The following is a 26,124-nucleotide window of genomic DNA, read 5'->3' on the forward strand; positions in this document are numbered from 1 at the left end:
GGGAAGGGAAACCATCCGTGGCAGGCTATTTGTGTTTGGCGGTCCTGCCGCTGAACCGCGTGGACGACGAAGAAACCCTCAACTGAAAGCTTTTGAGACTCTGGCTCGTCCATCAGAGCCGCGACTCGTCTCTGTGGCTTCCGGCATGCTGCGAGAAACAGAGAAGGGGCTCCTCGAGCGGGCGGAGAAAACATTGCTTCCCGCAAAGGTGACGCACGCATGCAGCCACTACCGTTCCATTTTACGTCATAGCGCACGATATATGTCTGACACAAAGTCTCCGTTCCTTGACAGTCGCGCACTCTCGTGCTGAATTGCACTTTGGATTCGATGCCAGTGGCTTCTGTCACCTTTCTACAGAGGCGATAACCGTGCGAAATAGACCTCGTAGTCCTCCCGTAGATGAACGTTCGATGCGCTGAGGCCACGGCCCCCCGTGTCTCTGACTCAGAGAGAAGCCTTATTTTTCCAAAGAAAAATCTACCGTTTTTCTATGCGTCAGCGATAATCCCGGCTGAGCGTAGGGGGCTTATGGGCAGACAGGCCCCGCGTTCAACACGTTTTGTATGTTTCGTCCATCAATGGAACTTGATTGCTACATACCACGTGACAGGTTAAGTCGCTGGCGTTTGTATCCCTTACCAGAGAACGCGACACTGGACAGCGATATGTCAAGGTTGATGAATAGCGTTTTCGCGAGACAATGAAGTCACCACGCTGCCTCACACACTTGTGCGTCCGCCACGGAGACGGTAGAAGCATCACGACTGCCACGAAGAGCTAGCGGTTTCAGTTTCATGCCCAAGATCTGTTGAGTGAACAGCACTACGAGCCGCCTGAAATCCCACGCCTTCGTGACCATCGCGTTTCTCTAAGAAGCATCGCTGACTGTATACCACTAACTCGTATTTCACCGGCTGCGGCCCAAGTTACATGACTCCAAAGTGCTCGGTTCTCCAACCGCGAGAGAAACAGCGATACCTAAAAAGCTCCTGGGAATTGACAGCCAAGCTACAGGGGTACCACGGAGAAGAGCCCGTCGCCACCGTGGAGTAGGGCGCTCCCTTCCAAATACAAGCCGACCACGCCAGCATACAGCCAGTCCTTATCCGAAAATACGCAGGTCAGAAAAATCAGCCTTTTGAAGATCGGGCAGTTGAACAAGAAGTTGTTTTTCCACAAAACACGAGCCTTCACACATGAAACCCGTTTGCACGCGTGTACCTACAGAGAGCCGTCGTCAAGAGACACGGTATCTACACATCTCGGTGATGTGTTCACGGCAGTACATAGCATAAAGAGGCGCGCTCGACGGCTCCTGGATTTGTTGGGGCAGTCCAGCTTGCAACTTCCTCTATTTAGTTGACGCTTTTTCCCTGAATAGGGTACGCGAACTTGGGTTGCTCCGCAGCCTTGAGAGCGACGTCCATCTGCGCCATCGCTTGCTGACCCGAGTAGATGTCCGCCAAGTCAGAAAACCAGTTGAGATCCGGCAGCGCGGACTTGGCTGCGGACTCGCTCTGAGACGCCTCGACAAGGTAGAACGCGTCCAGCCTGAAAAAACGAAAGAAAAAACATGCAGAGGCGCGTAGTTGTGGGGATGGACGTAGACGGGCCTCTCCCACCAGTCTAAGGGGTCCATACACACCTGCGAACACACGCGCAAGCGAACATCCACAGATCTCCATCAACCTACACGTGCATGTACGTACAACGGTATGAGTGAGTTCCGGACAAACAAAGGAAATATAATGCGACTCAAATGCTGAGCGTCTGTGTGCTCACAGAAGAGGCCACGGTAAAGTTGAGACGATCAATGTATTGAATACTTGGCGACCTTCACAAGCCAGTAGAGGCACATCAGCGCATGTTCTATGCCTATTCTGCGAGCGACCTAAGAATATGCCTACACACACACACGCCGGCATCATGCAGCGACCCTCACCAACCTCCACAGATACATGACAAATCCCCAGAGAGTGTCGCATTTAAACATTTCTGAGGAGGCACACGAGACGGACGCCATCCGCGTTGAGGAAAGCCCTCTGAATTGAGTAGGGCCTGGCCGCGAGTCGCATCGGGACTGCAGGCGGCGACCCAGACGCGCATGCCAGTTTGCAAGCACGGGAGTTGACAAACCCCCACATGTGTAAAAACTGGAGCCTACATGCACGCGTATATGCAGACGATGAAGGAGAACGACAGACTGCCGGCGAGCGACAGAGCGCGATTGGCACCTATCTGCGCACCAAGAGAACCGAACCCTATCCCCGTTAGACCAGAATGCAAATTGACATATATATTTGTATACGTTTGGGGACTAGGTAGAGATGTACGTAGAAAAAGGGCGTGCAAACATGTCTGCAAGAATCAACGCTTTCGCGGCTTACTTGAGCTTCATGAAGTCCTTCCACTTCATGGCGTTGTAATCTTTGTTGTGGTACTCTAGGTTGGGGTCGACGCCGTCGTAGATTTTGTTAATGGCGTTCACTGGGATTTCCATCTGGTGGCGGGCGGCGCCGACTTCGATGCGCTGAATCGGGCGCTTGCCGAATAGCAAACTGACGGAGGGGCACCGTTTCGGGATAAAGTTCATCATTTTGCCGCGAGGAGAGCCAGAGACTGAGGCAAGGCGGCGGGTATCGGCGCCGGAAAGACACAGGGACCGCACAAACGCAGGGGAAAAAGGGGAGAAAATGACGGCTAAAAAAGAGAGATGAGAGAGATGCGAATCAGGAGAAGAAGAAGAAAACGGAGAATGAAGAATCGGCGAAGCGGAAGTGAGCAGCGTCCTGCCACACACAAGGCCAAAAAAGAGTAGAGGAATTTCGCCGGCGCAAGGGGAGAGAACTACGGAGACAGAACGAAAATGTCCCCGATTACTTCAGGATGAGGAAACGAAAACCGACTGCCGAAGGAGTACGGGTGTACGAATTCGCTTTCTCCTGCCAAAATGGAGCGACAACACGAGTTTCTTCGCACATGCGCATGCACAGAAAAATAGCGCCCTCTCCATCCCTGCTCGCCTCTCTGTGCTGTCTCCTGCACGGTACACTGTCGAAGCTACATTTTGCGGCCGATCGAACATATTCGGCCTGCAAACGAAGAAAACTGAGCATGAGAATGCCGCACCGAGCCTCTTTTGCAACGCACTCCCATGTTTGTCTCGTTTTCTGCTCGCTCTTCAGGTTTGAAAAACGTGAAAACCACAAAGCTCCTCCTCAGACACCTTCCCCTGTCGTCTCAACAGAGAACGGAGCGACTGTGCTGCGTCGCTGTATTTCGTCACCGACAGAGCAACAGGACACGTCCTGTCTCCCGCTTGGCGACTCTGAAAATGAATGTATTCATTTTGAGCGTGATTGGCGTGCGCCCATGCCAATATCAGAGAACGCCGCTTCACTTTTGGAATGCCAGTAGAAGACACCCATGGCCAAGGCACAGCGAGATTCAGATTGATAGCTGAGATAATATGCGCGGGAGAGACAGTCGTGCTTCTCACCTGCTCATTCTACTACCGGCTGCCGGCAAAGACAGCGTCTGAAGGCGAACCATGGAGCAGAGTAGCGAAATTGAACGAGCATATTCGAATATATACCATACACACGTGTATATGTTGATATACCGATGCGTTTGCTGTCACTGGGAATTCCCTGAGTGGTGCAGGGCTTTTGCGCTTTTCTTGGTAGACTGCACAGCAGGTCTCGCCCGCCGCCGCACACTGGTACAATACAAGACACAACCTCTCCAGTTTTGGCAATTTCCTTCATGTACGCAAACACATTTTAAAGGGATGCCGTGTCGAAAGCACAGGTGAAAAGGCACATGCGAATAAGCTTAGTTCATGCGTATATGCAATGCCTTTAAAATACTAATATGCTTGTCTGCCAACAAGACTCTCCAAGAAGCACTGGCGTGCCCTCGGTTCGAAACTGCAATAGAAAAAAGGCAGTGACGCTTTTACCCTAAACTGGTCCGCTTTCGCAGACTACAAGAGTGAAGTTTTAAGTGTGCTTCCCACATGGTGGGCGCAATAGTCTGCGAGACCTACGCACTGACGGCCTCTAAAGAGAGGAAGAAGGCAGTAGACTTGATGATCTATGCATGGATAGGCCCGTTCCTCATAAATACGCAGGCGTGCGCTGTGCTCTGCGGAATTACGGGTAGAGAGGCATTTCACTAGGGTACAGAAACACGACAGGAACTCTCGTCGCCGCAAGCCCCTCGAGTTCCCCTGCCGCAAAATCTACAGCGAAACTCGTGCGCCTTCCAGATTACGAGTCTGTAGCTTCTCTCTAGACTTTTCTATCTTGCAACGGGGATTGTACGTCGACGGGAAAAACGTTGTAGGCACTGAGCTGCCTGAAATTTACTCATCCATAGTCGCTCTTGGGTTTACACTTACTATTCTATACGAGGACGACTACGACGCATTGATGTGCGTCAACACATCTATTCAATATGTATATACCTCAATCAGGCATATTCTTCACGAAAAGGCTCTCCTCTCTCGACTTCTCAAAGCAAGCAAGCGGGCAAAAAGAGCACGAGCCGTCCGTGAACGCCCTACGGACTGCTTAAAAGATTGCGGTTGTCCCCAGCTTTGTCTTCATCGCGTTTCTTTTCGAAAAGGAGCATCGGCATGCGCGTCGCTACGCGAGTGGTTTCTCACTCAAAAACCGTAACTGCCAAGACTTGGAAGGGCACACGCGCTGGCTGGCAGCGCCGGGCGATCTTGCACGTTGCATATCGCACTTACTCGTCCTTCTGTTAAGAAGCTTTCCCTCTTTGAATGCCATGCGGAATTCCACGGCGAGCCATTCTTTGTCGGGACTTGCGTTGCTCTCTCCTCTCGGGTGTCGCCATTCCATTCTAATGGCGTGGGAGGAAAGTCTCCGAGCGAAATCCAGCTTTGTCTTTGACTCAACGAGTAGACCCGAAAACACACTCCAGCGCTTTTCGTCTGATACGCTATTGCTTCTTTCGAGCAGACACGCGCAAGTAATCTTCTGCCAATGAAAAACTGAGTAGGACTTTTGCTTCGCCGCTTTGCTCGCTCCTTGCCTCTATTTATCCTGTACACTCGTCAGGCGCCCGATGTTGACCTCAGGCCTCACATCCCAGTATCCCAGAAAGTGTTCACAGGGCGCGACAGCAGCCGTGCAACAGAGTGCGCTCTACTCTCTCAGAGTCGCCATCGCTGGCATTGTCTTTATCTTCCTTCCTTGGATGTGAGTATCTTTCTTTCTTGCTCGCTTCCGCTTCTCTCGTTCGCCGTATGGCGACCGGCTAGCCCCCCTCGAGAAGATACAAGGGAGCTACACGTCTCTTTTTTGTTCTGTCTGCACATCGATTACCTTTGCATCTCAAAAAAGATCCGGGGCCCTGTGGCCTCTGCTAACCCACGGGGCGATGCGGTGAAAATGCTTCCCCCCTCTACCAAAAGCGAAGGGCTTTGTCAGACAGAATCTGTGACTCAAAATGGCGACCGAGGGGCGTTTTCAGAGAGGCAAACCGTCACACACCGTGATGCCTCCAGCGGCTGCTTCATTCGCTCCAGAGAACTGCTCAGTCTCGCAACTTGCATATCTCACTCCCCAGTTTTTACTTGAAGCCTTTCCGCCCATCAACGCCTGCCCGGCGCCTCTCTCTTGTGCGGCTCTTCTCTCGTCTTCTTCCGGTTCTGCCTCATCTGCCTCGTCTGCAGCGTCTGCCGCGTCTACGTATTATTCGTTTCCTTCTTCGGCGGCTGTGCCGGTCACACAAGACTCGAAAGGGGACGCACAAGTGTTCGCCAGCGCGCTCGTCGCCGCAACGCATGCGCGCGTCTGCGAAGAAGGCAAAGAGCGGCAGATTTCCCGGTTCGTCGCGACGGCCTGTCGCGTCCTACGCCTTGGCCGCGGCAGCGACCACCCGTCTACGTGCAGAGCGTCGGTTTCTCGGGCCCCTTCTTCTCTCCCTCTTTCGTGTCCTTTGCCTCGCCCATCGCCCCAGCGATGCACCGTAGAACCTGGAGACGCCTCAGCTGACCTGTTTTCGGCTGGCTTGTGTCTGTCGTCTTCCCTCTCTCTCAAAGATGGCGAGCCGACACCAGCGGCGCATTCAGATGGGACGCGGAGCGGCGCCGCTCGACGTCTCGCATCTCCGCTTTTCTCTCTGGATTCCGGCCCCAATACTGCGCTAGAGACTGGAGGCGACGGAGACGCTGCATCAGCCCTTCGCACAGCCTTGCGGGAGGTGCTTCAGGCTTCCGGGGCAGAGCTCCTGCTCTGTGTTGCTTACGAGGATCGTTCCTCTTCTGCGTTGTCTCCGCCCGACGCGCCTCTCCTCGCCGAGCGAAGCGCCGCGGCCTGCGTCGCCCACGAGGCCCCGCGGCGGGCGGCGGCCCCTCGAGGCGCAGAGCGGCGCGGAGTTCCTGCACGCAGCGGCGTCAGCAGCGCGACACCAGCCCCGTCTTCATCGGCAGCCTCTGCAGGAAGAGGGAGAAAGCGGTCGAACGACCTCGCTGGCTCATATATCCCCCGCATCACGGCTTCAGGAAGTGGAGACCCGGGGGCCGGCGCGAAGAAGGCGGAGCCCCCTAGAGGGCTCGCCCAGAGTCGAGAGGAGGAGGGCACCGACGACGGGCGGAACGTGCTGAGGCTTCGAAGCGACAGAAGCAGAGGGCGTCGGCTAGACGCCGGTGCCCCGTGGGATGCAGGGCAAGTAGTGCCCCGGTCGCAGATTCCCAAGGCCCTGCCGGAGAGGACGCGCGCCGATTCCGCGGCCTCTTCCCCCCCCTCGAGGCTCTCGCGACCAGGCGAGAAACTAGAACACCAAAAACATCCAATTTACTCGCTCTCGTCGGACACTCTGCGCATCCCCGCCTTCGCCGCAGGCTTCAGAGCCGCTGCGCTTCAGGCTGTGCAGGCCTTCCTCGACCGCAGCTTGCCGCGCGAAGAAAGGAACTCTTCGAAGGGGGGGCTACAAGCACCTCCTCGCGAGGCGGCGCACCTGCCCGAAAGGCGTCGTCGTCCTCTTATCTCTTCAACTGAGCGAAGAGAGGGAGGCGCCGAGGACAGGGGAGGAGATGGTGGCGCTGCCTCAGCGCCGCGATCTCCCACACGAGACAACACGGCTCGGAGGACAGAGCGTCAAAGAGACAGCGAAGAAACCGCAGAGGGAGATGAAACGCGTGAGGCCTCAGGAGGAAACGACTCCTCAATGTCGTGGCCAGAAGAAAAGGACCAACAGCTGAACGCAGTCAGAGCCCTGCTGGCGGCCGATGTGGATCATGAAACAGGTAAGAAAACCACGCCCTCCACGCGGCAGACCTCTACAGAGAGCTGTTGTGACCGTACGCCGTTCGCGCGCTTCAGTTTCAATCAATTCGAAGTTTGACAACACGCAGCTGGACGAGTGTCCATCACGAAAAACTCGAACCAAAACTCGTTTGGGGGGGCCTTTTTTTATCGATCTTCCTGGCTAGCGTTTCTGGAGGGGAGAAGAGACTCCGAGGAAGTGAAGGCAAGCGTCGCTTGTCTGAGAGACGCTCATCATGAAACTCAGAGAGGTTGGCCTGGTGGCCGCGCTCACTTTGTCTCCGTTCGCACACCTAGGGAAGATGACAAATAGAGAGACTGTCAGTATTCTGCATAGCGTAGAAAACTCGACACCGTTGTATCCACGGGAGCGCAGCGTCGTCAGCGGAGCGTGAAATGCCCGCCACTCTGACGTTTTCCCAGCAAAGGCAGCATGAGTTCTTAGTGCTAGGGGGCTCTTCGTGACCACAAAGAGGGAGGCACGACGATAGAAGCAACGAAACTAGAAAAAAACTTCCGAAGTTTCATACACTAGCGGGACTGCGCTACGTGTGCGGCTGTTCCATCCTGGCGCGCCGGTCACTCGGACTGTTTTCACTCCATTTGTGTCTTTCTCACCTTCTCCTCGACGGTCTCGCCGGCGTCGCTCTCTCCTCAGCGCACACCGAGGAACAGATATCGGCGGCGCTGAGTCCCGAAGGCAACGGCGGCTCGCCGATTGAACTTTGCGAAGTGAACGCAGACGAGATGCCGCTTCTCCACATTTGGAACCCTCAGCCCCGAAACCCCTGCGCGATCGCCAGGCTCCGCCCCGACGCAAAAGGAGTCCCTGCAGACGCCAAGGTAGGCGAGCTCATATAAATGTATATATGTATATATGTATATATATGTATATGCATACTCTTATTATTCGCGGCAGGTCATTTCGATTTAGGGTTCAGGGGTAGGCAGGGAGCTGAGCGACTGCCCAGCCCACCAAATATAATTACCAGATTTCCTTAAAAATATATCAAAAGTAATTTTTACTATAGGAGAGTTATGGAACCTTCTACAGTAAATCATCTAGGAGTGGAATCTTCTACTAGTGGTTCACTGGCGGGGCGTTATCGCCACAGTGGAAAGCAAAACAAGAAATACTTGACTGCACAGATTCCGGTATGAAGGAGCACATCCTCAAGCCTAAGCATGAGGGTTTGGATCACATAGAAGTCTTCACACAGAGAGAACGGCAGACACAGCACGTGGCGTAGACGTTGAACTTCTCCTCATCTATGTCCCCTCCGCCGCATAGGCTACTTGGTGGCGCTCTGAGGGAGCGCGGAAAACCTATCTTTTCCCTCTCGCCTGCTGAGTGATGCGCAGGGGCCCCTCGTGCTCGGGCACGTGGGCGGGATTGTCGCCCCTGTGGGCCCGCAGGCCCTGGCGAAGGCCTTTTCCATCCCCCTCCCCGAGATCCCCCTTCCAGGTGTGTCGTCGGCGCTCAAAGACTCTCCGCCGAGCCTCCTCAGCGAGGCTTGCGCCTGCTCACACGGGGTTTCGCTTTCTTGCTTCAGCTGCACCAGCCTTTGCGGGTGATACCCCCCGAGTCAAGCTGCAGCTTAGCCACAAAGCAGTTTCTGCGATCGACTTACAAGGCTCCATCGCAGTGGACCATTCTGCCTGAAGGATTTACACTAAAATCCTTAAAAGCACCGCTTTCCTGAGGGGTTGCCTGTCGCATCTCTGCGGGAAAGAAGGGCACATGCATCTCGCTACCACGGGGCAGCCATGCAGATGCACTTCGACGCACAAGAAGCCGGTCGATCCGCCGTGGGACGCGCGTCCAACGCTTCTGAGAGCCTACCCGAGCACGCTACACGAAACACACAGAGCTATAAAGCCCGCATGTATATATAAGCTCTCAGGCGCACACATATTCATACATCTGCTTTCTATTCCGTCCTTCGGCAGACACCCCAGGAGAGAGTGTCGTGCCGTTTCCTGACTGTCCTTGCGTGTCTTCAGAGGCTCTGCCAGAACCTAGGAATGGTGCATCACGTCCGATCTCCTCTCGCGAAAAAAGTCTTCAGAAGGCCGCGCGACGGCGGAAAACGCTTGAGCTCTGCTTGACTGGCGCGTGCTCTCCTTCGGTCTCGCTGCCTGCGGCTTCGGCGAATGCGGCCGCCTGTCCTGCCTCGTCCTTGGCGCCCGCGTCTCCGCACCCCAATGCCTCGTTGAGTTCCTCGTTTCTTGCTTCTGTGGCATTTTCGCCCGCGGCGTGCGCCGTCGACGTCGCTGTGCCGCAGCTCTTGGGGGTGCCCGCCAGCCACGCGGTGCGGCCGAACTGCGCCTACCACGTGGTGAGATGAGAAGGCGACGCGTAGAGTCAATTCTGGTGTTTATGCGTGTCGAAAGCTTGATCCTGCATGCATCAACGCACCCGCACGCCCGCCGACCGTGTCATTGGAGGCGGGCAGCGTTTCGCCTTTGTGAAAGAAAGAAGAGCGGCCTCGCCGGAGAGCTCAGCGCGCCGCGAAATACTTCGGAAAAGGCGGGCATGCTCCGAGAGTGTGGCAATATATATATCTATATACGTTTATCTGCATATAGATTTGGGTATGTACGGGCGTCTATCCTACGCATTTCTCATGCAAAGCATACATATATATATCTGTACGCATAGAGACATTATAATTCAAAACAAGCGAAGTTGTTCTGAGAACCTCAAATATCCTCCGAATTTATAGTCGACGTCAAAAGAAAGCCGAACTGTTCAGTCAGCAGGAAGTGAGCACTTCGCTGGCGGGCATTCAGAGCGCGGAACCCGTGGAGTGCCTCTTCTGAATCTCTGCGCGGAATCTGCAGATCGACAGGCCATGTTCTTTGATCTGCGTGGCGTGTTTCTCGGTCTGCGGGCATATTTTGGTTTTCCTCAGGTATGGGTCAACGGCTGGCCGCATGTGTTTCTGTGCTCGCTGCCGGGAGTCTCGATCGTGCCAGGGTCGCCGTTGTTCGCCGACCGCTTTTCGTCGCTGTCGCCTCAGCATCAGCGAAGATATCTCCGCGCCGCGCGCTTTGCGCTTCGTTCGCGAGTCGTCCACGTGCTGAGTCGCACAGCGCCTCTGACGCGCGTCGTGCCTCTCGGCGCGGCGTTTGCTCCGCAGGCCCTTCCGCCCTTTGCGTCTCCGGCCCGCCAAAGTACCCCCTTCTTCTCGGGATCCGACGCAGTCTGGCACGCCCAGCACCAAGCGCGCGCTGGGCACAGCACCGCGCCGAGCTGCTCTTCGCCGGCAGCGTCGCCCGATTTCCGCGCTTCGTCGGAGATCGACTGTACGCCCGAAAGCGATGACGCCATGATGCAGGGCTCCGCGGCGATGCCCGCCAACGCGGACGGCGCGAGAAACGTTTTCAACGCCGTCGCGACTCAACCCGACTCCAGCAGCCCTGCCTCGACAGACGAGAAGGCAGCAGTCGCCCTCTTGGAGCTGCGCCAAGCGCACGCGCAGCGCGGCGCCGCTCGCAGCGCGCGATGCGAAGTCTGCAAGAGGGACTCGTGCCCGGCGTGTGCTGCGAGGGGCCCGCCGCCTGACCCGCCCGGGGCTGACCCGGGGGGCAAGCGACCCGTCACCGACTCGCCGCGGCCTCCGCTCCTGCGACGAGACCCGCTGGAGACCCGCCCGCGACAAGCCCGCGCCAAGAGGCAGAGACCCGCGAGGGGGGCATGCGCGGAGCGGAGAAGATCGACGACTGCAGTCTACGAAGACGCCCCGGAGGAGGACGCGCGGCGACACGCAGCGCATGCAGACCGAGACACGAATGGCGGCGGCGAGGACGGAGAGCCCGACGAACTGGAGCGCTGGAGAGATGGAGAGAATGAAGACTCTGAGCAGGGGCCGGCCGGGACGAAGACTCGACCCTGGGGGTCACGGATTTCAGCCGAACGAGGACGAAGAAGAACTGGACCCCGCACCCGAGGCGACGTCTCTGCAGGCGATCGCGAGGGGAGGGAAGCGGGTGATGGCTGTGAGGCTCTCGCGGACCTTCCAGCGAACCGGCAGCAGCCTATCTCAGCGCGGACGCGGCTCGCGGCAAAGACCTCGGCACCGTCCTCCCTGTCATCTTCCGCGCCTTCCTCTCTCCAAGCGCCCTCCCCCACAGCCGCGGGTTCGGCTGGCGGGGCGGCTCCTCGTGAGACGCCGCAGTCGACTCGAGTCTGCTGCGCCCTCCTTACGTGCGATCTCTGCGCAAGGAGTTTCCATCTGCAATGCCTTGGCTTGCCCGTCGACTTCGCTCCCGATCCAGTTCGAGAGTGGCTCTGCTTCGTGTGCGTCCAGCGCGGCCAGCAGCTCGCTGCCACGCGCGGCGCCCTTCTGACCTTTCCTCGCACATACGCGGAGCGCGACGGCGAAGAAGACGCGGCGACGGAGGAAGTAGACAGATGGCGAACTGACCCGGACAGCGGCGGATGGACTGTCGAAGTCATGAGCTTGACATTCGAGTCGCCTGAGGCTCTACACACACAGGCAAGCTGAACGCACTGCCTTTTCTAGTTCAGGGCGCACCGGACTGCACTCGCGCACCGTGCGGGCAGTACGCGACCAAGGTCACCCCGCCTCACGGGAGTGCGTGCTCGCCTTTCACGGATGCTGGGAGTGACGCACGACAGGGCAGACAAGTACATATGTGAATATGCATGCGTCTGTATAGCTATAGGTGTGAGCATGTGTATATATGTGTAGCTACACGCTATCTGCGGATTTACTTCGGTACCTTTGTAGGTATACACGCGCTGCATATCTCTGTGCGGACATATGTACACTTGCACATTTGCGTAAATATGTGTACCCAGCCGTTGGCAGCGTCTGAGCAACCTTCCGCATTCGTTTACCTCGCTCGCTGATGCACACTCGTCGTCAGAGAGGACCTGCTTTAACCCGAGCCCCAAACCCTAACCTTAGACCGAGGACAAGTCGCCTCCCGAAGCACGCACATATATACGCTTCCGTAAGAGGGCTGCGCGAAAACGCGCCTCTCACCCGTTTGAGTTGAGTCTTTCAAGCAAAGATGCACGTGCGTATGCATATATATGTGTATGTATATGTATATGTATTGCGTGCTTGGGCCTCTTGGCCTCCACGAAGGCGCACATCTGCACCATTCCCGCGTGTGCAATGAAAATGAAAGACGCGCATGCATCGTTGCAAGGAATCATGCGGTCTCGACCTGCTGCAGCTTCACGCGTATGGGTCGCTGGTTGAGACGTGCATTCCTCGCGGGCCGCGCGCGCCCGAGGGTCTCACGACAGACTTAATTTTGAATCCGCGCCTCTGTGTGCCCTCGCTCGCCGGTTCGCCGTCGCCGTCAAGCGCCTCTGCCTCGTTTGCAACCGCCTGTCAGCCGCCGCCTTTGAAGCCTCTCGAGGGACAAAAACAGAAAACGCCCGCAATCTTCGGGCGGGGCTCCAGGGCGGTGCCCGGTTCGTCGCACTCGACGACATGTTCAGATGTCCATTCGAACGAAGAGAACGACAGTTTTTTCGCACTTTCTGCAACCGACTCCGCCGCCGCCGCAGCGTGTCTGGCTACCCCTCTCTTCCCGACCCACCCCGAGGAAGGCGGCGATACATCCCGTCAGGATGCTGGAAAGCGCGTCCCGCGGCCTCTGCATGCGCCGCCCAGTGCAGAGAGGCCGACGCCGTCAGCTGCGCACGATTCCGTCCTTTGCCCAGCGAAGGCATCCGAAGACGCGGCGACGTTTGTGCTATTAGCGGGGAACGCGCTGGCCCGCGCAGACTTGCGGCAAGGCGAAGCGGAAACCTCAGTTGCGTCGAGCGAGAAAGTTCTACAGTTGACTTCGAACGCGGCTTGTGTGACATCGCAGAGGGCCGGCATAAAAACGGGAGCAGTCGGAGGGGAGGAAGAAGACGAAAACCCCATACAGCGCGACGGATCTCGCTCAGAGGCAGAGGAAAGACGGGGACCAGAGAGCGATCCGCCAGCAGAAAGAGAGACAGCAGACAGCGCCGGGGCCGAACAAGAAGAACGAGAAAAAGGCGAAGACCAAGCCGACGAGATAAAGAGGGCGAACGACCGACACGGAGAGGAAGTCAAAGTGGAACGAAGCACTACGCATGGAGAGGCACACCAAAGAGACGCCCCCACGCCTGAAGCGAAGCAGCAGAATGCGGACGCCGCAAAGCAGCGCGCGTCTGCAGGAAAGCCGAGAGGTGAAGCTGTTGCAGAAGCGGCGGAGGAGCGTCGCGACAAAGAATGCGGACAGTCGGTAGGTGCAGGAACGAGTGGAGAAGCCGATGAAGGGCGGAAGGCTGAGGCGAGCGCCGACACAGAACAAAAACCAGAACAGCTCAAGAAAGCCGAGGCCACAGGAGAAGCGCATAGGCGAGCAGGAGCCGCAGCAGGGAATGCCGCCGCTGATACACAAGAAGAAGAGAATTCAGTCGAGACAGACGCCCAAGGGGAAACGCTGGAATCTGGAGGGGAGCCGACGGAGCGAGACAGCGCCCCGCTGCCCTCCGCGCGTCCTCTAGCTGATGTACCGACTTGCCCTCTTTCGCAGTTTAACACAGGGTGTTCAGGAGACACATTGTTTCCGCCATTAGGCTCCAGGCCCGACAAGGCGACGGCCCCTAACCACGCCGGCGCAGCCTTGCAGTCAGCGACGACATCGTGCGTCCTTCCAGAAGAGGACTGTGAGGCTCCACAGCCACCCCGCGCCATGGGCGCGCAGTCGTCGACTGGCCTGCGGGAGACAGAACTCAATCGAGCAAGCGAGACTGGTGCGGCGGGCGTCGGCGCGGACTGCGACAAAAGCAGGCGCTTACTCAGCTCTGCTGAAGACCACGCGGCAGGCGCTCTGTCGACTGGAGAAGCGCCCAGGGGCCCTTCGAGGCCAGAAGGCAGCGATGCAGTCGACAGAGTGGAAGACGGCACAAAGGGTGAGGGCGAAGGCACATGCCGAGATAACGGTGACGCAGAGAAAGGAAGCTTCGATGGGTGTGCCCTTTCTTTCGAAGAGGGCTCCGCTCCCGCGCAGGCGCCTCGAGACGGAGGGATCGTGTCTCTTTCTCCCGATTCAGGCTGTGGAGACAAGCGAGACTCATTCGAAAGCTACTCCGCAGCGAAAGACGCATCTTCTCTCTTTCAAACCCATGGACAGGCCTCTGAGGCGGGATGCCTACGAGGCTGCCCAGCGCGAGAGGGTCTGCGCGGCGCAGCTGAGATGGAGGATGCTGCTCTTCATCATCAGGAGGCGCCATGCGGCCTTTATTCTGAAGATTGCCTCAGCGGGAAGGCTGGAAATAACGGCGTGCGGGAGAGGCTGGCGGGCGAGGCAGAATGTCAGAGGGCGCTCGTCGACGCCGAGGACGCGTTCGCCAGCTTCTGCGAGGAGAGCCAAGCGCGGTTCCGCGCAAAGGAACACGAAGGCGAGATGCGATTTCTCTCCGAACTGATGCGAGACGCCTCGCGGTTGGCCTCGCCTTCGCGGCGGGAGCCGCTTGGTTTGCCCCGCGGCAGCAGTGAGAGTCTTCTGAAGTATCCAGAGGCCCCTCCGCGCGGGCGAGGAGGGGGGAGCAGTCAAGCCTTTCGGCAGGATGCACGCGAAGCTGTGGCTCAGATCGAACCGGCGGAAAACCGCCAAACAAGGGGCGGCGTGGAGCGGAGGCAAATAAGGAGCGACCGTGAGACTTTTAGGACAGAACGCAGCCAGCCAGCGGCCTGTCACGCGGAGGAAGAAAGCCGATTGCGGCTCCACCAGACATCCGCGGAGGAGGACGTCTCGAAAGGCCCCGTGCATCGCACGGTCCGCGCGCCTTACGGCTTCGCCACTCTGGATTCTTTCGTTTCTTCTTCGCGGCAGCTGCCGTCTCCAGAGCAGGCGCCTCCTTCTGGCGCGGCACCCGACGTTTCCTCGGCGTCTCTTTCTTCTGCTTCTCCGCGCTCGTCTGCGTTTTCTGCGCTGCTGTCGACGGGGTTTGCGAAACACCTGACGTCACTGAGACCGTGCGCAGCCTGTTTCGCAGAGCTCTTTCTGCTCGGCCGGTCGCCACTCGAAATGGCCATCCACTGCCGCATCCAGCGCGAGCATCTGCTTCAGCCCAACGTCTCGCAACGCCTTCTCTCCTCTCCACTCGTTTCGCCTAACTCGTGCGAGGGTGTGGGTGAAATCCATGCAGAGGATGAAGCTGCGGTGCTTCAGAGAGGAGGATCGGCTGGCGGCGGGCTGCCGCGCCACTGTCATCCCCGTAAAGGGGTCTACAGTGGCTCGTTTGGCGCCTTCTCGGTATTTGCAGCCTCTTCTGGGCCGTTTAAGTCTGCCTGGCCTCTCGCGTTGGCATCAGCGCATGACGCGTTTCCGGCTCCTTCTTCTTCTCTTTTCCCTCGTCTGTCGCATCTCTCTTTTCGTCATCTGCCGCCTGACCTCCCCCCGTCTGCTTCGCCCTCGTGTCCTTCTCCAGAGGCGGCGACGCGCCCCGCAAGCAGAGAAGCGAGCCTGAGAGCCGCGACGGAGCTTGCGATGCAAGCCGCTGCGGAGTCTGGCTCTGCACTCTGGCTGGTGGAAGGCGAGCGCGAGTTCCAGTGGCGTTGCCGGGAGAGAAAGCTGTTCAACGCCTTCCTTCAAAACAACAAGAGACGCTGCCTCCCCCGCGACGAGTTCCCGTCAAGCCACGAGCTCGCGGGGCAGCAGGGCTGGGCTGCGTCTCACGTTGATCACCGAGCGAAGGCCGCGGCGGGCGGCCGACTGAGTCGCTGTTTTCTGAAACAGGAGGAAGGGTTCTTTTCCCTCTGCAAGGACCCGCAGGGCTGGACTGGCAGCGAGACGCCGGCAGAAGCGTCCATACACCACAGGCGCAGCCCGGAATCGAAACGAGCGGACGACCTGAGGCACTCTGGTGGCGAACTCGAGCCGCTGGACTGCTTCCGCTGCGGGCATGCGTGTCCCACTCCTTTGCATTCTCGCGGGCGTGCCTCTCCCTCGAAGGGTGGCGGCGAAGCAGGCGAGTGCCGACGCGCGGCGAGGCGCGAGGGAGAGGTGGCGCGACGCCAAGCTCTCCTGGCGACCGCTTGCGGCTTTCGCCAGAGAGGTAATGGGAATTCAGAAGAAGGGCCTGTCACACAGTTTGGATTCGACGCGAGCCGCCCCAATCCACCACCCCAGCGTCCCTCTCGCTTCGGCGAGGCTCCTGCGTGGTTGTCTCTTCAGTGGGAGGCCCGCACTCTGGAGCAGCGGGGCGTGCCTCCTCAGCTCGCCCGAGGCCCCGCTTTGCGAGGGTCGTTTGATTTTGAGCAAGACGCGGAAGCTGGCGACGACGAAGACGATAAGCAGATCAATGAGAGCGAGGCTGAAGAGGACGAGGAGGCGTGGACCGAATGCCGCGAGCGCGAGCGGATTCGTGAAACCATTCAAACGCTCTATCGCGCCTTTGAAGAGAGTGAGAGAGAGAACGCGGAGCTCCGTCGGCAGCTCGCAGCGAGACAAACGGCACGGAGCGCTGCGCCGGCGAACCAAGGCGCGGTGGCGAGTGCCTCCAACTTCGAAACTGGCACCGCGGTGGGAGACGCAGAGACGGCGAGTCACGCAGATGCAGACACGGAGAACGAGACAAGGAAGAAGAGGCGAAGGAAGCAAATGGTGAGACACGTGAGAAGGTTGTCGCCAGCTCCGCGCCGTACCTAGCAAATCATCCGGAACGCTGCCCATACCTTCAGCGATCCCCTCTGTATCAACGTTTATCCGAATACACGTGTGTTCACACATACGTATACCTACGTATATATATATATATATATATATATATATATATATATATATATATGTTGGTGTATTTGTATATAGAGGCACTTCTTGGGGACGAGAGGAAACAGGCGAACACGAGCCTGGGTTTGCTGGGATCCTCCCATTCTTGTAGAATACCACGCATCCATCCGGGAAACTTGTATCATGCGCTGTTGTAGAGAGGGCGTATCGGCGTATGGAGGCACGCGAAACGTTCAGCCCAGATTGTGAAACTCCACCCCTTATCGGCGTGTATTCTTGCGTTTCGCTCGCAGAGGGGAGGCGCCGCAGGCTGGTTTGACGAGGGATACCGCTCCGCGTATTCCGCGACTTCGCCCCGTCCTGCGTATGCAGCAGTGGTCGCCGACTCAGGAACGCCTGAACGCACAGACTTCCCCCAGCCCCTAGTCTCATCTCCAGCGCCTTCCCAAGCCTTTCCGCGCTCGGACCGACACTTTGTCTCTTCTTCCTCTGCGAGTCCGTCTCTCCTGGCGGCTGCTTCATCCTCTCCGCGGCCTTCGCGGTGGGGTTCGCCAGCCACACTCTGTGACGGCGAGCGGCCGCTTGGGGCCCTTCGGGGGCCGAATGCGAAGTGGCGGCGAGGGTGTCTGTGGCGAAGGGGGCGCATGCGCTGCTTCTGGGCCCCGTCGTGCAGACGGCGCAGAGTGCGTCGTTTGCGGAGAGCAGCTCGGACCCTTCGGCATCCAGGGCGTCGTCGTCGTCTCCGCTTAGCCGCACGAGCGCAGATGAGGAGGAGCGCGAGCGGATGAACGAGCTCTTCAAGCCTCACGTGTGGCTGGAGGACGACGCCGCGGCACCGCCGGGGGGCGGCGACAAGCTGCTTAAGACACCTGCGGTCCGCCGCATCTCGAAAACCGTGTCAGAGTGCCTTCCCACGCTCGCGCAAGCGAACGCGGCGCTGGAGGACGCCGAGCGTGAGAGGCGCGCGACTGCGCGTCTATCAGAACTCCCCGGGAGGAGACAGCATCGCCGACACCTGCGCGGAGGAAGGCACTCGAGATTCTCGCGCCTCCACAGAAGCTTCGCGACGCGGCGGCGCGCGAACGACGGACCGGACAGCGCGGCGGCGTCGCCAGGCTCTAGCGTTAGCGCGTCGCTCGAGGGTGCTGACACCGGACCCGTGACCCGGCAGGCTGGCAGGATGCGCCGGCGGAACTCGCGCACCGACGTGAAGAGCGAAGCCGAGGGAGCGAGGCAGCCGCTTTGCCTTGGCTCGCCTGCCAGCGGCCTGGTATTCTCAGAGGAAGACGACGCGGAGGAAGTGAACAGACTCGAACGCGAGAAGCCGCGGTCAGATGGCCAGGGAGAAAAAAAGGGCCCGGAGACCCCGGCGGGCAAGCGCGAGGAGACAGGAGGACCGCAGGGAGGGGCCGATCGCCCCCAGCGCGACGTCGCGCCCGATAACGCGCCGCTCGAGGCGGATGAGACACGAAACGCGGGCTGCGACCCCTGCGGATCTGAGGAGCCCCGGAGCACAGACGAGGGACGCCGGTCTAGCGGAAAAGCTCTCTGGGTCATGCAGAAGAGGCAGCAGCTCGAGCTGCGAGGCGCGCCGAGCCCCGAGAAAAATGCCGAGAAGGGGGAAGCGCGAATTGGACGCGAGGGCTGCGCCGGAGGCCAGGACAAAAAAGAAGGCGCCGACAGGCCCGCAGGCGATGCGGGAGGCGCCGCCACCAGAGAATATCGCGCGCGAGTGAAGGGGGAGAAGTCGCGGCAAACGCTCCGAGAGGAGAGTCTCAGGGAGCGCGAAGAAGAAATGCAGAAAGCGCGAGACTACCAACACCTACTGCGGCTGTTGACCGCAGAAGCGAAAACTCTCAGGCCCTGGCGGGAGGGCATCACGTGGTCCAAGACACAGGGAAGATGGTGAGCAACTGGGTGCCTGCAGACGCGCCTTCACTTGTACGCGTCTATAGCGGCATGTTGTCTAAATATATGTTCATACAGCTACTTACGAAAAACACACACGAGCAAAAAGCAGCAGCACCAATTAGAGGCGAATTGCCTGCATGGACGGGCACCTGGCTGCACCCTGCATTCATCATTGCTACCCGCGGAAAAACTTGACTTTCGTGCCTTCACTCCCTGGTTCCTTCGACCCAACCTAGAGGCTGGCTGAGTTCCGTTATACACTGAAGCGCGGCCGCCAGCAAATCCGTTTAAGGCGTTTGTGGCCTTCTGGAAGGGTTGTTTAAATCGTGCATCTCCATGAATATGTACATACTTTCATATATGTATGGCCGTGTGCACATCGCCGGGCGTACGCGCCCCTATACGTGCGACGTTCATATATGGCGAGGGCCGGGTTCAAGGTTCTCCTCGTTACGACAAGGAGGCAGAAGCATGCACGTCGGCTCGTGTGTCTGCGTACCACGGTGCACATAAGGAGAAATCGGTTCGTCCACGCAGGTGGCGGCGCGGAATTATTTGTTGGAGAGCTTTTTCTCTGCGTGCCTGCTGGCTGGCATGCAGGATCGTGAAGGCTCCATCAGCTCGCAGCAGGTTTCCTGCGCGCGCGTTCGTGCCGCACACAGTCGACGAAGTTGCCGCGACGCTGGCCTCAGCGTGTGAGTACTTGGATCAGTCTCGGCGCTTTTCGCGTCGCTCGTCTGCCGCCGCACGCAGGCCTCTGTGGCCTCTAGGCGCAACTCGAGCGCCTCTCTCTCCCTCGGGCGCGCATGCACTGAAGGGCCCGGCGGCCGCGGAGCCGCACGCAGGCGGCGCTGCGGGGGAGAGAGGAGACTCCGAGGGGCTTCAAGGAGACAACGCGGCTCTGGAGAAAGAGAGCCGCACGCGGGAAGGCAAGTGCCACCCAGACGCCGCGGCAGAGGACGGGCGAAACGCAGGGGAGGAGGAGACCCAAAACCAGAATGGTAGGAAGCTTGCGAGACAGCGTACCCAGCACAAGCGACTCCGAAGACACGCGTAGCGGGCAGGCTCTTCGGGGGGGAAGCGAGGGAACGCGGTCACCCTCTCTTGTGTTCGCCGCTCGGAGGGAGACCGCAGAGGCGACTCCAGCATGCAGAGTGAACAAGCCTGTCTCCTCCCTCGCCCAACAGGCCTTATTGCACTGATCTGGAAGTCCAGCTGCCATGCGTTTGGCTGTCAAATTCACACCACGGTGACGCACATCCCAAAGTGTTTCATACAACACAGTGCGTTTTGCTGACTGTCCCTAGTGCTCTCTCTGCTTCTTCCGTCTGTCTTGGCAGACCACTTTGAAGAGGGAGGAGTCCCACCCGAAGCGCATCTCTTCCGAGGCAAAAACACGCATAAGACGACTAGGAGCCGCGGAACCGGTCAGCCTGCAGAACTGAAGTACGCGTTGGGCGACAGGGGCGAAGCGCCTCGCGTCGGCGAGGAGAGAGACATACGCGCTCACCAGACGCCAAAGGGGACACCTGCGCTTGCACAGGGGCAGGAGATGGCAGTCGTCGGGGGTGAGGACGAAGCGCGTTTTCTCACAAGCGCCGAGCTGGATGCTGTAGCGGATAAATTGAGGCCTCTGAAGTACCCGATGACGTACTGGCTGAAGGGGCAGCGCGCATTCACCGTCAAAATCTTCAAGTTTGAAAAGATTCGCCTCGACTCGCCGCCGGCTGGCGCCGCCTCTCATGCTCCCTCGACGCCGATCCAGGCCTCCTGCGCGTCCCTCGAAGCGGCGCCGCCCGCCGGCACCCGCGAGGGGCAAGAGGCTCGGAAGGCGAAGGACGCCCAGAGCCAGCCCTGGCGGCCAGAGGCGCAAGCCCGCGACGCGAACCGAAGCGACGAGGCAGGCGGGCTCGACCGTCTCAAAGAAGACCCGCTGCAGGGAGACAGTCGCGCAGGCTGCACAGAGGGAGAGGAATGGACGACGCGGCGTGCCGAGCTCCGCGGCTCCCTCGGAAGCCTGCAGAAGTCCTCCAGCTCTTCGGCAATGTTCCTGCTCCGCAACAAGCAGTACACGGGGTGCCAGCGCTTCGCTCTGCGAGAGAACACCCTCAAGTGCTTTTACGAAGCTTACGAGGAGGCGTGCGCGTATGCAGCCTCGATAGGATACCCTCCGACCGCCGCCGTGGTGCGGGCGGGCCCCGGCGGGGCGTTCCGCCTCCCGCGGGCCTCAGAGGCGACGAGTGGCCTCTCGGAGGCCAAGACCGCGGACACGCTCGGCGAGCCGCCTCGCACGCCCCAAGATTCTGTCGCCGAGAACGCAGCTCCCACCGCACCGCCCCCAGAAGAGGAGCACGCGGCAGGAGCGGACCCGAGAGAGGCTTCACGGTCCTCTCAAGCCGGAGAGAGGGGCGCTGAAGGCGAAGGGGCTGGCGAACGCGGACACAGCGCACAAGCAGAGACACGAGGACGTGGAACAGCCGAAAAAGGCGAGGGAAAAAAAGACGGACTAGACCAAGGGAGAAGGCGAGGACGCGCAAGCCCGGGGGAGCACAAACACGCTGCGGACGAGGCAGCTGACAGATCTGGGGAACCCCCGAGGGGGGAGAAGAGGTGGAGGCGAACGGCGCGCTCTCGCAAGCTGCGGCGGTGGAGGACGCGATTCCCGCAAGACGACGAAGAGGCAGAGTAAAGCGCGAAAAAGCCCGAGAGGAAGACGAGGAAGAAGACGCCCTTCTCGTCGACTTCATCGTCAAACGAAGGGCGATGCGGTGTACCCAAGGATCCAACTCAGACACCGCGAAGCATGCAGAGGCGCCTCCGCATGCGGGTCTGGAGGCCGAGAGGGAAGAGTCCAAAATCATGTGTGCCTACAGGAAAAGGAAGCCAAAGGCAGGGCCATGGAGGCTGAGGCGTGCAGCTCGCGCAGGAGATCCCTCGTCGGCGAGGAGTGACGCGGCGGACGACAGACGAGCGGAAGACCTCCACAGCATTCCGGAGAGCGCCGTAGCCCCGGGAGATGAGAGAGAGGCCCTCGGCTCCGAAGTAGCACGACACGGGATGCACATTGCGGAAGACAGCAAAGCCGCCAGGGCGCAGCGAAGGCCCTGGCCACGACCGCGCGGGGGCTCTAGGCGCGAACTCGCGGTACTTGCACTCGCGGGGGGACGAAGTGAGAGACTCACGAGGCAGCGCCGGACAGACACTGGCGAGGCGAGTGGCGCCGCGGCGGAGACGCCAGCCTCACTGGATGCTGCAGACACCTCGACAGAGGTAGGAAGTGGAGAGCGCGAGGCTTCAGCTCCTCGGCAGGACTCCGAACCCGAAGGCGTAGCCGCCGATAGAGAGACGACGCCGGCAGCTCACGCATCCGACAGAGGTGGACAGGACGGGGTGCCCACGAGCCAAGAGGAAGAGCGGAAGGAAGAGGCGATAGGAAGAAGGAGCAGCCGAAAGCGAGGAAGGCGCTTCCAAGTAGCAGACACTGAGGACGAAGAGAGCGTCTCAGAGACGTCTTCTCGAGTGAATCGAGAGCTTGCGTCAGGGAGCGAAGAGAAGGTGCAGGCAGCAGCCGCACCAGGGGCGGAAATCGAGCGCACGCGTTACTCTTACGATGCGGCTTCTGCGACAGGCGACACAGAGGCGGAAGTGAAACTCCACACGACAGAGGCCGAGGAGGTGACGCAATCCGACGAGTTCGCTTCCGCGACGGTCGGGTGTGCGCCGGAAGAGACAACCAAGCCTACCCTTCAGGCGACAGAGGCGCCGAAGCGGGAGGGGATCCAACACGAATCCAAAGGCGTTCCGAAGACAAAGTCAACAAAGCTTCGCCACCCAGCGACTGCGGCACCGTCTCTAGATGCGTCGAGCGGGCACGGAAGGCGAAAGGAGAGGCATCTGGAGGCGCGCGAAGATGTGCTGGAGAAGGAGGGGGGTGGCGGAGGAGCTACGGAGTCTATTCGTTCACCGGGCATGTGCCTGAGAAGCAGTGAAGAAAAGGCGCAGGACCAGCAGGCGAACGCTGCTGGCGAGTCCCTGACAGTCGCCGCGGCAGAGAGAACTCGGGACGCCAAGGAAGAAGCTGCGGATGGCGACGCGCGAGGCGACTGTCAAACCTGCTCGCGAACCGCCGCGAAGAATAAGCCTTCCTCTCCTCTTCAACCGCCGGACTTCTCTCCGTCATCTGTCGCGCTCGAAGCGCCTAGGGCCGATGGGCTCTCCCTCGTTTTTCTACCTGGCCTGCCGTCGTCGCCGGTCGAGGCGGGAAGCGACCCCGCGAGGTCTTCTAAAAGACAGCAGGCTTGCGAAACGAGGAGCCTCGAGGTAGCCTCCGGCGACAACAGGGACGCCAGCGCCTTCACTCCAGTGGCGATGCTAAACACCTCTTCCCGGCTCGCCTCCGTCGCTGCGACCGGCCTGGCACCCGCAGGCGACCAGAGCTGCGAGGCATCGCATCTTGGCTCCTCTGCGCCCCCCTCGGAAACGGTCCTCTCGCTCGCCCTGGGCAAGGTGCGCGCTGCAGAGAGAGAACGAGAGGACAAAGGCGACGACCGGGAGGCGAAGAGCGCGAAGAAAGATGAGGCCGACAGCCCCGTCAACGAGCGGGAAGCTGCCGCGCCGGGAGGCGACGCGCCCGTCGACGGGCGACTCCAAGACGGATGTCGACGCGAGGCGAGAGGCACCGCGCAAGACTACACGGAAATGATGACGCAAAGGGCGGGAGAGGCGGGGGATGACACCCGGAGGAACATGGCCTCCGCATCCGCGGCTGCTTCGTCTGACGCGCCTGAAGGAGAGCCCGATAGAAGGCAAGGCAGGCAGCAAACAGACAGGACGCAGGAGACACACGCGAGGGAGCGCGACGAGGCAAGGGAAGGGGAGGCTGGCGGCAGTCGTATTGAGACTCTCGCCTACTGCTGTCTGGGCTCTCCGCCTCCCCTTCAGCCGCTCCTAAGCCAGCGACTCTGGAGCGTCTCTGCCTTTTTGCAGAGGCGAGGCGACAAGAGCGAAGGGAGAGACAAGGTGAAGCAAAACGCCCTGCCTTCAGCCCCCAGGGCCCTGACGGCGACCCCCCTCAGCTGCCTGACGCAGCGGCTGTACACGCGTTTGCCCTCTGCCGCGGAGGCCAGAGGCCGCAGCAGAGCGTCCCCCCCCTCGGCTCGAAAAGGTGAGCCGTCAAGCGACTCCAGCGGGGAACGCGAGGGGACAAAAGAGACGACAGCATCACCCGAGGAGAAGGGCGGTGCTCGCCAGGCCACTGCGGAGAGTCGGGAGTCGAAATGTGTCGAATTTGAGGGCGCAAAAGATTGCATCGAGGAGTCGCACTTCGCCGGGGGCCGTGGCGGACGCTACGACCGCCAGGAGCGAGGATACAAAGAAAAAGCGGTCACTGAAGAAAGAGAAGTGTTCGACGGGAACAAGGACAGAACAGGGCACGATCCCGATAATCGACACTCGTCGCTGACACGTTCGCCGTATGAAGGCGCAGCCGCGGACTCAAGAAACAGGTCGCTACCCCCACGGAGGACATCCGTCGACTCCCGGCACGCGTTCCCGCGACGGCACCGCGCCCTGGGCCGCCGCGACCTCTTCCGGGAAGAGGAGAGAAGGCCGCGGAGGGCGTGGAGTTCGCGGAGCGAAAGCAGCTCGAGGTCTGCCAGCACGCAGCCGCCGGGACGGCGAGAATACTTCGACCGCGGCAGCAGCTCGTCGCCCGATGCGAGGAGACACCGCTCGAGGGACAGATCTCGCGAGCTACGCGGGTCTAGGGAAACCAGCAGTGACCGTAGCCCAAAGCACGAACGGCATTCGGCGGAGGGCGGGAGCGTCTGGGGGGAGGAGCGCGGCAGCTCGTCAGCGAGTCGACGTCGCGGATGCGGGGGCAGGGAACCGGTCGGCCGTCCTTCAACCGAGCGGCACACGCACCCGGAGCACAGACGCGAAAGAAGAAAAACAGACGCAGAACGCGATCGCTCGCGCGGCAGCTCTCAACCTTTCCGCAGGCGCAGCCACCACGAGACGCAGTTCTGCAGGCGCCGAGACGACACACAGAGAGAGGCTTGGGCGCACTCCAGAGACGCCTCTGAGAAAGACTCGCCCAGCCGCACAGGCCGGGGGCAGCGTTCCCGCAGCCGGGATGGAGCCTCGCACAGACGCAGGAGAGGGTCGTATCGAGAGAGGAGGTGCGACGACAGAGAAAGTGATGCGGGTCAACGGGACAGTGGAGGCGGCACTGCGCGCACAGGCGCCAGGAGTCGCGGGCGCCCTTTCGCTGAAGACATCCAGTTTTCGCCAGAGACACGAAGCCTGCAAAACGACGCACGCATGCCGGCGACGAAGCGCGCAAGCGAACGGGGTGCATCGGAGAGGCACCGAGACAGGAACTTGACACGCCCTCTCGTATGGCTTGGCTCAAGAAAACACTCCCGGGAAAGGAGCCCGGAGAGTCGCAGAGGCGCATACTCCCACTCCCCCGTTCATCGCCACAGTGGCGGGCGAGTTCAGGTCCGTGGACACCCTTCAAGCCGTCAGCGGCAAGCCAGGCCCGAGCGGTGGAGTGAAGAATGCGAAGAGTGCGACGAGCGGGGAGCTCCACGAAGCGAAGTCCTGCCGTGTGAAAGCATGGCGACGAGGCGGCGCTCCAGCCACGACTCGCTCGGCGCGGGTCGTACGTGTGTTGGGGAGGCGACCGCGAATGCAGACAGCGAGCCAGAACCGACCCGCAGCCGCGGACACTCCCGTTACTCGAAAAGAAAGGGGGAAAGCCTGGGCTCCACGGGCGAAGGCCGAGGTCGGCGCAGCGCCAGAGAGAGGAGCGACGTGCGCGGGTGGATTCTGGGGGCGACCTGTCCTGACCCAGAACAGACTCTACATTCTCGCGCGCCTGAAAGACTGGAGGGCAACCGCGGCGACAGCGATCCACACTCACGCCCGCAGGACGGACGCGCCGCGGCCAGATCCAGCCACCCGCCCGCCAGGGATATCTTCACTGCGTTTCAAATAAAAGGGACGCCTCTGGCGAAAGCGCGGCGGCCGTGGGAGGCGGGTGAAATGCCGAAAATCAAGGTATCCTTGTTGACCAGGAAACCCCAAGCGGCCCCTAACAGGGATGACGCCGTGCAGCCGTAGAGCAGGAAGCGTGACCAGCGTCCTTTGGTGT

General features: G+C 59.9%; 4 protein-coding genes across 4 annotated transcripts; 3 read left to right on the plus strand and 1 right to left on the minus strand.

The window, feature by feature from the left end:
- Positions 1-1,358: 1,358 nt before the first annotated feature.
- BESB_007020 (uncharacterized protein) lies at positions 1,359-2,599 on the minus strand (the record flags this gene model as incomplete). Its single annotated transcript, XM_029359457.1, has 2 exons — positions 1,359-1,554; positions 2,391-2,599. The coding sequence occupies 2 exons, from the start codon at positions 2,597-2,599 to the stop codon at positions 1,359-1,361; spliced, it is 405 nt and encodes a 134-aa protein (XP_029222370.1).
- Positions 2,600-5,481: 2,882 nt separating this feature from the next.
- BESB_007030 (uncharacterized protein) lies at positions 5,482-11,812 on the plus strand (the record flags this gene model as incomplete). The annotated part of the gene is made up of 5 exons (XM_029359458.1): positions 5,482-7,282; positions 7,960-8,144; positions 8,664-8,766; positions 9,306-9,640; positions 10,217-11,812. 5 exons carry the CDS (start codon positions 5,482-5,484, stop codon positions 11,810-11,812), a joined length of 4,020 nt encoding a protein of 1,339 aa, XP_029222371.1.
- Positions 11,813-12,470: 658 nt separating this feature from the next.
- BESB_007040 (uncharacterized protein) lies at positions 12,471-21,657 on the plus strand (the record flags this gene model as incomplete). Its single annotated transcript, XM_029359459.1, has 5 exons — positions 12,471-16,931; positions 17,351-17,598; positions 17,784-18,962; positions 19,569-19,969; positions 20,309-21,657. 5 exons carry the CDS (start codon positions 12,471-12,473, stop codon positions 21,655-21,657), a joined length of 7,638 nt encoding a protein of 2,545 aa, XP_029222372.1.
- A 74-nt stretch (positions 21,658-21,731) lies between these two features.
- BESB_007050 (uncharacterized protein) lies at positions 21,732-26,093 on the plus strand (the record flags this gene model as incomplete). The annotated part of the gene is made up of 1 exon (XM_029359460.1): positions 21,732-26,093. One exon carries the CDS (start codon positions 21,732-21,734, stop codon positions 26,091-26,093), a length of 4,362 nt encoding a protein of 1,453 aa, XP_029222373.1.
- Positions 26,094-26,124: the final 31 nt, after the last annotated feature.

Source organism: Besnoitia besnoiti, chromosome I (assembly GCF_002563875.1).
Source record: "Besnoitia besnoiti strain Bb-Ger1 chromosome I, whole genome shotgun sequence".
Lineage (NCBI taxonomy): Eukaryota > Apicomplexa > Conoidasida > Eucoccidiorida > Sarcocystidae > Besnoitia > Besnoitia besnoiti.